General features: G+C 48.9%; 1 protein-coding gene across 1 annotated transcript in view; it reads left to right on the forward strand.

Moving 5' to 3' along the window:
* The window catches only part of LOC144178315 (uncharacterized), a 34,615-nt gene extending 24,532 nt beyond the window's left edge, over window positions 1-10,083 (forward strand). Inside the window, exons 4-5 of the mRNA XM_077706071.1 lie at window positions 5,830-5,985; window positions 8,920-10,083. Of these exons, the coding sequence (XP_077562197.1) occupies window positions 5,830-5,985; window positions 8,920-9,102 (339 nt within the window). The 3' untranslated portion in view covers window positions 9,103-10,083. The remainder of the gene's footprint in view (window positions 1-5,829; window positions 5,986-8,919) is intronic.
* The last annotated feature ends 4,730 nt before the right edge of the window (window positions 10,084-14,813 follow it).

Here is a 14,813-nt window from a genome sequence, read left to right on the forward strand (position 1 = left end):
TTAGCTGAAATCTCAAGTTTAAAATTAAAGCAACGCCTATGTTGCGCCCCCTTACCTCCATGGCGTCCCAACTAGCCAGCCAGCCAAGCGCGTGGACTACACTACACCCGTGCCGTCCGCCGCCATTTATAAGCCGCCAGCATCGCGCCTTGTGCGTCCGAGATCAGGCCGATGGCGGCGAGCCCTAGAGTTTCTTACAATATACACTAGAGGGGAATCTGGCACCAGCTTCTATGCGGCTCACATCAAGGCCGTCTGTGTTGTCATGGACCGCCATTATATCATGCGCTCGCCTTAGTTTCATCATTGGCTGGGATTAAAACGTTTTAGTGACCGAAAATTTAAACAAAGTGCCACAAAAACGTGAAGAATAGTGTGCAGTTATGCAAGTGGAAAATAAAAACAGGCTGTTTGAAAACTAAGGGAAAAGGAAATCAAGCGTATTTTTTCCCGGAACGGTTGAGCCTGCTATTCCGCAGCCACGGCTGTGGTTACGAACAATGTTAATATTTGCGGGGGGGGGGGGGGCAACTTATTAGAGACTGAGTTTATTAATTTTACCATTATTTTAAATAATAAGTTGTTTGAAGAGCTTGGAAAGTTTTTTGAGCGTGCCTTTGAAAACGTTGCCTTCGTGGTGAACCGGTGCACCGACCGCAAGCTAGTTTATCAAGAAAAAAATTACACCATCTTTCCACGTGGGAACCCTGGGGGGATGCAAAGCCGTGGAGTAGTAGCGTGTTAATTGGTTGTTAGAGTAAAGACACGTGTAGAAGCATATTAAATGTCTTCTTTATTTATCGAGTAGTGGGGAACGTTTTGCGGCTTCTCGTTCTCGAAGCGAGGAATCCGCTGTTCGACGCTGGCGTTTCGAAGCGTTGTCACGTTGCCGAACGCCATCTGGATCAGATACTCGCCGCTGGCGTTTCAAAGCGGCTTCTCGTTCTCGAAGCGAGGAATTTGCTGCTCGACGCTGCCGTTTACGTTCGGCGTCGCGAGCTCTCATCTGTGCAGCCTCTCCTCTGGAGGCACGAGACGAGCCGAGCGGCGAGGAGAAGCGGTGAGGAGTATAGAGTGGCGTTATCACAGCTGGTTAGGGCTCCTGGAGCGACAGTAGATCCATTCGATTCGCCCTGCACGACGCGCACTAGTTCACGTTAGTTCAGAAAAAGTTCTGTGCTCATGCAGCGCCAGTTCAGCAGTGCTGACGTAGCGCGACACTAGCGACGATCATAAACGAACGTCAAAGTGCAGAAGTCGTGCAAGCCTTCTGCTTTTCGTCTGCTCTTGAATGTCAAGCCAACGCCGCGCGTTGGTCGGCTCGTTCCTTTGGTTCCGTCGTAGCGGTGGTTGTGTGCGTGTTCCGGACTGCTGCGTGGAAAAAAATGCTGCTTGGAAAAAAAAAAAAAACGAGCCGCTATGGAGCTGGTGGACTCCGACAGCGAAGAGGAGGAGTTCGACGACATGATTGCGATTATCGTCCCTGTTTTGGCGCCGATTAATTTTTGGCAGTATGTACCAACTCGCCCACATCAAGCTTTTGTTATTGCAATGAAGCTCGTGAGACTCGACAGGAACCGTGTGCCGCGATACTGCGAGGACGATGTGAGTCGTTATTTGGACTTCGAGTTCAAGCGTCTCTTTCGCCTTTCACGGAGCAGGTTTGACGCCCTTGTGAGTTCTTTGAGACAATCGCCGTTTTTCCCCCACCCAATTGGAGGCCGCCCCCAAAGCAGCCCCAAAAATACGCGCCTCGTCGTTCTCGGTTACCTTGGCACACAATGCAGCATGTGTTCACTAGCCGACCGGTTTGACATTTCGGTGTCGTCCGTACACGCCAGCATCGAAAGAGTGTTGGATTTTTTGAACAACATCAGCTTGTCGGTCATCGCTTGTCCGAATCGGCAGCAGCAAGAGCGCAGCAAGGCTGGCTTCTTGGCGAAAGCTGGTGGCAGGGGATCACGTAACACGATCGGATGCGTGCACGGCTGTCACGTCGAAATCAACAAACCTGGCGTGCCCCCGCAGTCGTAGTACAACAGGAAGAAGGGGCCGTCAGTGTTTCTGCAAGATATATGTGATGACAGAAACAGGTTTATCGACGTCTTCATCGGTTTTGCGGGCTCAGAGAGTGAATTTTTCAAAGAGGTCGCCGACAGATGCTCCAATGGGTACCTTCTCGGTGACTCTGCATGCCCGCTGTTGCCTTACCTGATGACCCCATACCGCAACCGCGGGAGCAGCTTTCCAGCGTGGAAAAAAAAGTTCAACAAGTTTCACTCGCAACAGCGTGTCGCCATCGAGAACACGTTTGGCCTGCTGAAGCAACGTTTCCGAAGGCTATACTTAGTCGACGCTGGAAGCATTAAACAGTGCTGCCTAATAATAATGGCAACATGTGTAACTACGAGCGCGATTTTTTCGATGAACTGGAACAGCTGCCCGAACTCGAAGTGCAGAATGAGGAGGACAGTGATCGAGACTTTGACTGCAGCACTGCCAAGCAGTGTGAGAGTGCGCAAGGCCATCCCCCTTAAGCAGTGCTGAGTGCGTGCTAGTTTGTGTGCAACACATTTTGCAACTGCCTGTTTGATACACGTTCATTATGTTAAACAACGAATGCATGTTTTCGTAGTGTAATATTGATGAAAAGCCATAAAAGTGTTTTCATGATTCAGCTTGGTTTTATTCCCTCTGCCCCTCTATTGCCAGTAAAAGGCGCTCAAGTAGAGCCATTTCTCGCCCAAAGCGTACAGCCCGCTCTTCTTTACACTCCTGCAATATGTTGAGCAGGGCCTGCACTGAAGCGCTCTCCTTGCGTGTTTTGCTTGTGCGCTGAGGCTCTGGCTGATGATGGCCAAGTGCTGCTTCAGGTGCGGGGCTGGGCTCGAGTGGCAACTCGGTGTCTTGTTGCTGCCCGCTGCTGATGTCAGTGTCACCAGACGTGCTGCAAGAAATGAATGGCTGTTATATAAATTGGTCTCCGCTGGCATTCGCGAATACGACGGTAACAACATTTCCATCTGTACAAAGAACAAAACAGGTATTCTGTAAACACCACACCGTGCTTGCAGTCATCACAAAAGTAAAAATCGACCAGGTCACATTACGTTTCATTTCTTTGGTTCGACTATGCTTGCTCGAGCACACAGACTCACGCAGTACACACCAGGAATGACAAACGACGCAAAGAACTCTTTTTTCCGGTTCAAGTTATTATTATATTATTGTTATTACGCACCAATGTGGATGGCCGTGAAATAACGACGTACTCGCGCGTCGGCATAAGTGCGCGGAGAAGCGCGCGAAAAACTACGCCGCGGCGAGGGAGAGCAGCCGCATTGCGGCGTCACGGCGATAAGCTTAATTCCGCTTCACATACCTGTCGAGTAGGCGTAGCCGTTCCCCTGTCGAACTCGTTCGCCGTTCACGTCGACGAATGGAATGACACAAGTCTCCTCGCCGTCACTCGCAGTCCGTCGTCTGCTTCCATGGCGGGCGGCTGCTTGCACGGCCTGCACGACTTCGGCACTGAGCGATGAGGAAGTGCACAGCTGTCGCCAACTTTTGCTGAACTAGACCTGCACGACGTCCGCACTTCTTGAAACGAACGGCGTCGTGCAGAGGGCGCCATGTTGCACCGCTGAAACGAATGGCGGAGTGCGGCGCCGCGTGAACCAGTTCAGGTAGTACAGGCGAATCGAACGGACCTAGTGTTGCCGGTGTCTTCCTGAGCCGGCACGAGACGAGCCGAGCGGCGAGGAAGAGAGCGGCGTTATCACAGCTGGCGTGGAGAGGGGGACGAGTAGGAGAGGTGCGGACGCCGGACGACGGAGGGTCGACTAAAAGATGCTTTGCATCTAAAAGAAAACGTGCGTTAAACAGTCGTGGACGATGACATGATAGCCTGACGCATACAAGCGCCCGTATCTGTCGTATCTTGTCTTCGTCGAAGTACGTTTTGTTTTCGTCGGCTACAAATTTCGCGGCGTCATAATACCCGCTCAGTCATACGTCCTTCGACTACGGCATGAGCAACGTCAGGTGCGATCGCGCACTGCCTGCTGTTTCACCGAACACGGCTACCACAAAACACGAAGGATTTGGGCTTCCTAGTAGCTCGTAAACGTGTTAATGCATAGTGAAGAAAGCAAATCCCGAAAGCCGCTTAAGAAAATCCAATTGTCATGCCAAGCCCAAGCCAAAAAGGGGGGTCTTCTGATGAACGCCCATGACGACATGGCTTACGAGGTGCGGTTTCCTCTCTAGTATACTTACTAAGAAACTCTATGGGGTCGAGCCAATGGAGAGGAGAAGAGGCGAGTGTGAAACTGCCAAGGCCAAGCGAAACGAACGGTAGTAAAAAAAAATGGCCGCGTATCTGCTCCTTTCGTTGCAGATGCCGTCAAAAGACAATAGTCCTTATCGGCTTTTGCGAAGTAAATGCCTTCCTTCGGTTTCCCGCTCACCTCTCATGTTGTCCCTCTTGCGTCGCGGTCCTCCCAAGGTAAAGACGCCAAAGCTCTGCTTAAATCGTTTTAAATTTCCCGCGTTCCACTGCTCCAAACCGGGTGTCTCGATGCGAACGCTGCCGTACGGCGAAGACGCGCGTTAATCGAGGCGCCCTACTTCAACGCTTATAGAACCGCGTTTCCTTACTCCACGTGCGTTGTGGTGTTGATGTAGCGCAGCTCCCTCACCTTGATCTGAAACCAGTAATCCGGAGGGGAATCCGTAAATGCTGGCAGCACATGTGGGACACACACACAGACAACACGCTCCACTCAGTAAAACCAAACCTAGGAACATACACAACAGAAAAACAAAACAGATTCATTGAAGTATCCATTTGCAGACTGCGAATAGGCCACACTTACGCTACACCCGCATATCTTTTGAATGGCACACTCCCACCTGTTTGTAACAAATGTGGGGAACGGCTCACCGTCCTTCATGTGTTAATTGAGTGCACATTCTGCAATGAAGCCAGAAAACGGCATTTCCCTAAAATATATACCTACAACATTCCACTACATCTTTCACTGTTTTTAGGAGATGAACCTATGTTTACAAACAAAAGTCTTTTAAGTTATCTTGCAGACATCAAGTTTTTAAAACTCATCTCGTACAGTGCGTGTCCTCAGAGCCTACGAGCAGTGAGTGAGACCCTCATGCTTCCATTGGCCGCACGGGAGGACCACTCTCGTCGCATGCTCTTTGGCTCGAGGTGCATCACGTCCCACCCATAATCTATTTCAGCCACCATTATGAATATCTTCATGTTTTAGTGGACGGGCCCTCTACACCCATATATACAGTATTTTAGGATATATCATACTCATTTCATACATATTTTAAGCACAAACATGACTATTGAAAGACCACGTAACATAGTTCTGGCGCTCTTTGGTCTTAGAAACACTTGTGCCAATAAATCACAAACATACATACATACAATTGTTTTTACTTGGCCCTTTACACCAATTTTAATAATGCTGTCGTTTTTAAGCAGAAATTTTAAATATATACTACTACGGATTCTGTACTTCTTCCCACTCGAATAATCATCATCATAGTAATGGCGCTCTTTGGTCTTGATGTCCTTGCGCCAAGAAAACGTAACGTAATTATCATCACTACAAGGTCATTCCAGTGACTGTCCTTGTACTTTGTCTTTCCTGTTGGGTAGCGTGTCTATACTGGTTTTTTCCCTAAACATCGTACGAATGCAAACGCATCGGACCTTTTTAGTCAACTTTGTCACCTAGAGTGTAGGTAGAGTTGATGCTTTTGAAGAGAATCCCGCGGTGTTTTTGTCTGCATCCCCAGGTCTGCGGCACAGTTCAGTACATGGCTCCCGAAGTGCTGACTGGGCAACGTCCCGACTTCAGTGCTGATGTCTATTCGCTGGGTGTTGTACTGTGGCAGATGCAGTCAGGCGCACGGCCCTTCGATGGCTTCCACCAGCACGTCGTCATCTTCCAGGTCAGTGCGGTTATGCGCACCGGTTTCGCTTGGAAAAAACGATTATCCGTGCGCAGGAGCAGGATGAAATGAGCATAGGTTGCGGGAGGTTACGGGAAACCATGCGACATATTGCAATGAATTGCGAACGTATACAACCCGTTCTCAATGATGGAGCCATCGAGCTAACGCATGCCCTCGGCTTTAAGCTTAATGTAGAAACGAGTTGGAAGGCAGTAGAGTTAAGTAAAAGATGGTTGGAATGTTGATGGGGAAAAAATTGGCCGCGTATCTGCTCCTTTCGTTGCAAATGACGTCAAAAGACGATAGTCTTTATCGGCTTTTGCGAAGTAAATGCCTCCCTTCGCTTTACCGCTCACCTCTCATGTTGTTCCTCTTGCGTCGCGCTCTTCCCAAGGTAAAGACGCCAAATGTTTGCTTAAATCATTTTAAATTTTGCGCGTTCCACTGCTCCAAACCGGGTGTCTCGATGGGAACGCTGCCGTACGGCGAAGACGCGCGTTAATCGAGGCGCCCTACTTCAACGCTTATAGAACCGCGTTTCCCTACTCCACGTGCGTTGCAAGCAGAACGTGGAAACTATCTAGTGGAACCTTGCGTAACTGTTGCCGGTTGATTTCTTAAAATGGCGCCAGAAGCTATAGTGGCGCGGGTGACAGCAGGCGACGGCGGAGTGAATTCTTTTTCTGCAGTTGTTGAAGTATTTAATTTCGCAAAAGTCAAGCATGTTTGAATTTTTATAAAGGAACACTGCAAATATCACTCCTGTATTGATTTGTTGTCTCATATGTGCGTAATGTCTTGTTCTTCTTCAACAATGTTGACAAGTATGAACATTACACCGGACCAAGATGGGTAGATTTAGCTGTGACTATATAAGACTATTGCGCAGGCATTGTTTTACTTTGGCCGGGTGGCTGAATCGAGTCACGGACAGACAGACATACAGACATACAGACAGACCAAATTTCTGGGTTTAAGTAGCCCAAGAAAGACTATTGCGAAATTTGTGCGCAGCGCGAACAGCACTCTTCTCGGTCAAGGCGCATATCTGCTGCGTCTCGGGAAGTGATCGCGTGATCAGCGAACGCACGGCGGCGCGCGCTACCCTGCCGTTATCTCGCAGCGCACCGCCGCCGCCGAGGATATCGTTGGAAATCGTGTGTGAACCTCCTGCGCAACTGTCATGGTGTTCAGATGAGCCCCAAACGGAGGAGTAGCGTCTTTCGAAAGTGTGATGGGGAGGCAGTGAGAGATGACGCCACAGCAGCTCGTGCTGCTCTCTCCCTTACACTTTCATCAGACCCTCCTCTTCCTCTGTTTTCTTTCGCCCTTCGGTGTCTCGTTCGCTCGCTCAGTTATGCGCGGACAACACCGCCGCCACCCCCAAACCGCGGTACTGAGCGCCAAAGTGCAGCGCACTAAAAGTTTTAGGGTAACCAGCAAAAATCGTGAAAAGTGCACAAGTGCAAGCTCCTCCACCACTTTTTATAATTGCAGCTAAAATAAGAACAGGACACGTTGTACACGGCGGTTCGGATCCGAGTCCCTGCGTTATTACATTTTGCGAAGAGAACGTATAACTATTTACGCCTAACCGTCACTTGCTTTTGCTTCAAAGATCGATGACCGTATTTAGCACAGCGGGTGTTAAAGCAAGGGCAATTAGAATGAAAAAAAAAAACAACCGTAATATCATAAGAGTTAGCATCTGGTCACGTTCTCCTTAGATTCGGATAAAAACGTCTGGAACAAGGACAGCCCTTGCTTTTGTTTTTCTTCTACTCAGAATTATTTGCGCTCTCTCCTATGAAATTATATGTTCCCTAACTTACGTTTTCTTAGTCAGGCGCAGTTTACACAGGGTTTTTCTTTCAGCGGGTGAACACAAGTCGCGCGGGCAAAATATTGTTTGTAACCCCAGTATGACAAGCAGCTCCTGAGTCGCTGGGCGAAGGTGTGCTCTCTCTCTCTGCTGATGGAACCGACTCAGGAAAAAGCGACACGTGTAGAAGCATTAAAATCGAGTACTGAGGTTGCTTTTCTGGCAACGTATTTATCACAATGTGTTCAATACAGTGTAACATACATAAGAAGGAGGAGGGATCAGAAATTGCGAAAAGAAAACGCTGAAAAAATAGTCCGGACAATGCTCGTTTTTTGCTTGCACCACACTGCTGTTTTCCAAAGGCGCAACACAGCCGACAACTGATGCAGCACACAGAAAATTCCGGGTGCCCACGTTAAAGCTCGAGCTTGGACATGGTGACTTCGCTGTCAGCTGCAAAGCACATGGAAGCTGTCTTAGTTGCGCAGCGCCCAAAAAAAAAAACGCCTGTGAAGGGCGCAAACAGTGGAGCGTGAATTTGGTAACAGAGTAGTAACAATATACATAGCTTCATTAATTACAAGGATGAGTGTTGAAGCCACTGTAGGTGCGCATTACCAGCTGGCGTACCATTCTTCCCCCCGTAGATAGGAAAGTCCGCCTTACGTCATACCTTTTTGCCAACGTATGGCGTTGATGCATAAAAAGCGCAAAAAATTAGTGCACTACTCTGTTATCCGCTCATGCTGCTGAGAAACAAATAATCGTGTAACCCGTCGCTTCTGGTCTTATTTATCATCGCTGCAAGATTCATGAAGTGTCGCAGCAGTTCCAGTTAATTGATCGTTTAGCCCTCTTTACTATGGGGCGTGCGACAATGGAAACACTAAAAAATAATTCCTACCACCTCAGGTCTTTAATGCGCGCCTAAGCCTCGTACACACGACCATGAACCGCACAAGGTTGTATCTCTCCTATTCCGTCATTACAAACGTGAAGTGCGAAATTTCGCATCTTTGAGCAACCGCCCTTGCAGTGCATAAGCTACTTTTTGGCTGCTGAAAATGAGGCCAGATGGCGGTACCAAGCCAAGGCTTCAATCACAGGTTGTACGGCTGCGAGCGAGACCGGACTTCGCGGAAGGCGATAGCACCCCAGCGGAGCTTCAAGCGCTAGTCAAGCGCTGCTGGAGTCACGCCGTCGATGAGCGTCCCAGCGTGGGTGCTGTGCTCCAAGAGCTGACGGCATTCAACAAGGTGGCGCTAAAAAGTCGGCTCGCACCCGGATGACCTCCACCATAACTTTGACTGTTCAACGTGATCCTTTTGGGCCAAGGCGGTTGGCCTCGTTTCCAAGCTTAGGCTAAAGGAACACAATTTAACGTCATTGAGCGTAACCTATGGAAAAACTTGTCGCCCTCAAGCCACCATTCCGCTCATTCCTACCGCAATCGGCTAGGGGCATTCTCCGGTTTGTGCGTAACGTAGAAAAAAATACTTGGTAATCACCATGTTTTCCCGCCAACGATGACCAATTTGAAACTGATACGTTGGCAGCAGTTGAAACAAGGCGTCGAGTCTTCTCTAATCTCCTGGCGCCCGTAACGTATGCGCTACATGACTGGGAATTCGGCAGCAAAATGCTTACTCCCTTAAAACGATCTTATCAAACTGCCTTGTGAATGAAATTACTTCCACGCCTGGCCTTAGCGCAGGAATTTGCAGAAGCACTTTGAAAATGATTAATTTTACCATGGAGGAGAAGCGGCGATTGCCATGGTAGTTGTCAACTTCTTTGTGTCAACTTCATGTATTGGTGTAATTTCTTGATAAAGAATGACAACAAAGACTGAGATCAGAATAGTAGGTCTGTCGTATCTAGTGCGAAATGCGCTAGTACAAGAAACATTCATGTGGGCACACATGCGGGCAGTCGATATTCGGAAAGCTTTCGGACGGAGTGCTTTTGCAGGTGTGACCCTGGTTATACGAAGTTCCTGCCGCCCGATATTTTCTGATGAAGCAACCATGCTACCGCCGTACCTCCGACCGTGTCACTTTAACTTTAGTAACGAGCTTTCTTGTTTTGACGCTAAAAGAGGGACCTTCACCGGGCAGCTAATAATGTTCCAGACACTAACCTTATTAACTATGAGCTAACCGGTCAAAACCAGTAAATACCTAGCTGGTAATATCTACCATGACCGCGTTGGACCATAATTTTAACCACACAAACAATGGCCATTTCAATGCTTTTTTCCTGTTAGACAGCCGTGGCACTGAGAACGGCTGTTCAGCAAATAAGAGCAACACCGTGCCGTGCCTTCGCTGTTTTTATCCAGTGCCGAGTGAGATGTAATGAACTGACTTTGAGCATTTCATTCATCATTTATGACTTTGTATCTAGCCTACATCTGGTATGAATCATGACTTTAATTTAAAATCATTCAACTTCACGTCTTTTGCGCCATGAGTGTCGAACCGGTGCCAGTTTTAGTCTCGGCGTGTTTTATGCGCCGTACACTGTTTACGTGTGAGAGCGCCTGTGGCCCCTTGTATTGCGAGTGAGTTCTGCATTGTGCATGGGCCGCGTTGCAAATAGTTGTCTAGAGTGTGTAATCCCTTTCAATTGGGCTTTAGCTGTAGTGTCTATTTCGAATGGCATGGGAATGAATGAGTTCAACATTGCAATTTTGTCATGCTCTGCACGAAGGGGTCCCATTATTTTCCCTTTGTAATGGGAAGCAAGATACCAGCGCACGTGATTTTATTCTTGACGCATGTGTTGAATAAACTGTCTCCCTTGTAAGGCTCCTGTTTGTATTCGCCAAAATGAACGAAGAGAATGCACCAGAGCTGTTCGGCATCTTTTTTACTTTCTGTAGCGACAGCGTCCAGTAAGTGTACCATAACGTGTGCGCGAGAGATAAACAGTTCATGTGCCCGAGTCACGTGAAATTACCGTATTCTAAAAATAAAATATGGGTTATAGCAAAGTTAAGTTTAACGATTATCTGCTTTAGGGGCAAAATAATGGAAATTTAATTCGCGTTGAAAAAAACAATTGAGGACTGCTATACAGGGAATGAAATTCAGTTTTAGCGCCAACAATTTGCATACAAGAAGCCGCAGGGGGTCTTCTATTCGCGATAAGGGCAGAAGCAACACACTCTGAACACACAGTTCAAGCTTTACTTGATGGAGAACAGTTGCAACTCCCGGTTCTAGGTGTGCTTAATTGTGACATAACAGAAATAAAAGAACTGTATGTGCAAAAAACATGCAACCATGGTATGCTGCTGTAGACTACGAGCATTTTAAAGCACACAGTGGCGGTGTTTTTCGCAAAAGTTTTTCGTTCATCAGCCCTATAAAGAACCTCGGTGGGCCGTCTCGGGTAAATAAGAGCAGCATCTTTCTCTCTTGCAGTACAGGAATACCGGAGTTTCTGAAAGGTTTATACAGGAAAATATTGTTTTAAATGGTGGATGATGAGCTAGACTCCTCCAGCATTAATGTGGCCGGTGCGCAGCCTCAGAAGTTTAAGTAAAGACAAATGCCTACGCACTGATTGGACGTTCGCTATCTTTTACTGGCTTCTTTGTGACGGCCCCTCCACCGTCCCCGTGTTTCACAGGACTCTTGATATAGAGTCATCTTCAGCCTGCTGCAATTAGGCACGGCCCACCTTCAGAAAATCTCCCGTTCTGGGCAAAATGCACAACCGCACATACGCACGCACAAATGCAGTAGCAATGTTCAGAATTTCAGGTAGTACCGTATTTACCCGTGTTACGCTAGGATCGTGCAGAACCCAATGAGAAGAATGCCGGACGCACACACAGGACGGAATGTATTTACAACATATTTAGCCACTCAAGGAGATGAAGGTCACTCAAAAAAAAGAAATGTTCGCAAAACGGGTTAGGTTAACTTTCCACGGCAGTGGCTGTCACTAGACCCGCAAAACAGTTGCGTTGAGCACGGCTCACAGGTATGTTGGGGCGCAGTGGTCGTCGAGGGTGAGGCTCGCAAACTTGGCCGGCCGCTTCACGGACAGGTCACCAACGAGCTGGTGTGGGACGCTCCGGAACAACTCCGCGACCAAGCACACCAGGCCCGGAAGTCGTGGCCAGGACTTAGCAACCCGGCGGTCCGAGCAGGAGCATGGAGCCGCTGACGCACCACGAACGTCGGCCTCGCAGCAGCAGGAACCCTGGCTCGAGCCGGAACGTGACGACGCGGCAGAGCCTTGCGATCACTCGTGCCCGAGCCGCACCCAGACGGAAGCTCGCCTTGGTCACCGATGGCGACGGTCTCGTAGCGGACGGCACGTCGACCGGACGTCTGACGTGGGAATGCCCAGTCCAACCGTGCCCTGTCTCGGTCGCCCTGCACTTCTCGGGTTCGCAGCGCTTGCTCGCACCACGCCCTCGTCTTCTTCTTCTTCGTGGCGTCTTTTTCCCAGCGGCCACTTGGTGTCTCCCGCGATGTGAAATCTTCTTTCACTTCTTTCACCGTGCCCCCTCCGAGCCACTCATCACATCACCCCCACCTTAAGAAAGTTGTTGGGGGACAACTATTCTACCACAAAATGATAGGGTGTGAAAAAAGTCCGGTAATCATATAGTTGTAAAGGTAGTCGTTCCTTAGAAATCGCTGCCACATTAGAACAGTTAAACTCTACTCATGTAGTCCGCTCCCACGTTGTCGGTTCCCTTGATGTACTCGACGGTGAAACTATATTCTTGTAGCGCCAAGCTCCAGCGCAGGACTCGGTTGTTCACGTGTTTAGCCGTTTGAAGGTACTGCAAGGGCTGGTGGTCTGACTGGATGATGAATTGCTTGCCGTACAAGTAAATGTGGAATTTCTGTACTGCCCAGAGCAATGCGAGACACTCACGCTCGATTGTCGAGTACCGTGTTTCTCGCGGCAACAGGTTGCGGCTGGCATAAGCTACCGGGTGCAGTACCTCATCATCACTTTGCAGAAGCACGGCCCCGAGGCTCGTGTTCGAGGCATCAGTACGGAGGACAAAGGGCTTAGTGAGGTCAGGTGCGTGAAGTATGGGAGCAGAAGCGAGGCAGTGCTTCAAGGTGTTGAACGCTTCTTCTTGCATCGTACCCCAGGTGACGATGTTGCGTTGTCCTTTTCGCGTAAGATCCGTTAGGGGCTTAGCAATGGCCGCGTAATTCGGTATAAACTTCCGATAGTAATTAGCCAACCCAAGGAAGGACTGCACAGCTTTCTTGGTAGAGGGTCTCTTGGAACCAAGGATCTTCTCCAGAGTCTGGAGCATTGGCTTAACTTGTAAGCCACCAATCTGATGTCCCAAGAATGTTATGCTGTGTTCCCCGATTTCGCACTTGCTAGGTTTGATGCTCAAGTTTGACTGCTGAATTCGCTCGAAGACTAGCCTGAGCGCATCAAGGTGTTCTGACCATGTATCCGTGGCGATCACTACATCGTCAAAATAATGGTAGACATTCGGCAAGTTGCCCAGAACAACTCTCATGAGACGAGCAAAGACAGCCGGTGCAGTCTTAATACCAAACGGCATATACCGGAAATCGTAAAGACCTGACGTACATGAAAACGCGGTTTTTTCACGGCTGTCCTTAGCCATTGGCACTTGCCAATATCCTTTTGTTAGGTCAAACTTCGAAAAGAACCTTTTGGACCCAACAAGCGCCAGGACAACGTCAATTCGGGGAATTGGTTCACAGTCCGGGAGGAGAATCTTGTTGAGCTCTCTGAAGTCAATGCACAGCCTGATGGTGCCGTCAGGCTTCCGAACAACCACAATGGGTGCATGATAAGATGACTGCGACTTCTCGATGATGCCCATTCGCAGCATCTCCTGAACTTCACGTTCAATTGCTTCGAGTAAGGCGAGAGGTATGGGGTATTGGGGAATATGCACCGGTTTGTCTGACGTCAGACTCAACGAACAGGTGACAAGGTTAGTCTTGCCCGGCAAATCTGAAAATATCGTTGCGTACTCTTGGATCAACGTTCGCACTTGAGTGATTTGGCTCTCGTCAAGAGAAGAAGAGAGCTTGACGTCTGCAGCTGTCTGGGTACTGTGGAGCGGTACGGACAGAAGAACATTTTCTGTTTCGCAGTCGTCCCCGTTCTCTGCATCAGACGAGACATCGTTGGCTGTAATGGCAGCTGATGCCTGAGGCGGAGGCGAAGGTTCTCGGTCTTCGTACAGCTTCAGCATATTCACGTGGAATACCTTGCTCTTTCCACCCAGATCGATCAAGTAGTCAACGTCGTTCTTGGCCTCGAGCACTTTGAACGGCCCTTTCCATTGCATCAATAGTTTGTTGAGGTCGGTGGGTAGGAGAATAAGAACTTTATCGCCGGGACGGAGCTTCCTGGAGCGACATTTGCGGTCATAGTATCTTTTCTGTTTGATGCGCGCCTTCTGGAGCTCCTCATGCGCGAGTCGGCACGTCTCCTCTAGCCGGTCACGAAGGTCAACGAGGTAGCCATAAGTAGTTCGCACTTCGCCGTCAATGTTCTCGTTAGTCCAAAGTTCCTTTAGAACAGTCAATGGGCCACGCACGTGGCGTCCGTAGATTAGTTCGAAAGGAGAAAAGCCTGTGCTGGCTTGCGGTACCTCACGGTACGCAAAAAGTAGTGGTGCAAGGTAGCGATCCCATGTTCGTGGCTTTTCTTGGCACATTTTCTTGACCATCGATTTGAGTGTGCCATTGAATTTCTCTACGAGGCCGTTAGCCATAGCATGGTAAGGAGTCGTGCGGAGAAGCTTGACGGACAGTAAACGCCCTACTTCTTTCATGAGGTCGGAAGTAAAATTGGCACCTTGGTCTGTGATCATCTCTTGAGGTATTCCAACTCTGGAAAAAATTTCCACGAGAGCCTCAGCGACATGCACAGCGTCCATCGCAGGTACTGCTACTGCGTCGGGATATCGGGTAGCGAAGTCAATGAGGGTTAAGATGTAACGGTTCCCTCGTTCCGACTTAGG

Source organism: Haemaphysalis longicornis, unplaced genomic scaffold (assembly GCF_048455015.1).
Source record: "Haemaphysalis longicornis isolate Haplotype H1 unplaced genomic scaffold, Haemaphysalis longicornis Haplotype H1 scaffold_1, whole genome shotgun sequence".
NCBI classification, from domain to species: Eukaryota; Metazoa; Arthropoda; class Arachnida; order Ixodida; family Ixodidae; genus Haemaphysalis; species Haemaphysalis longicornis.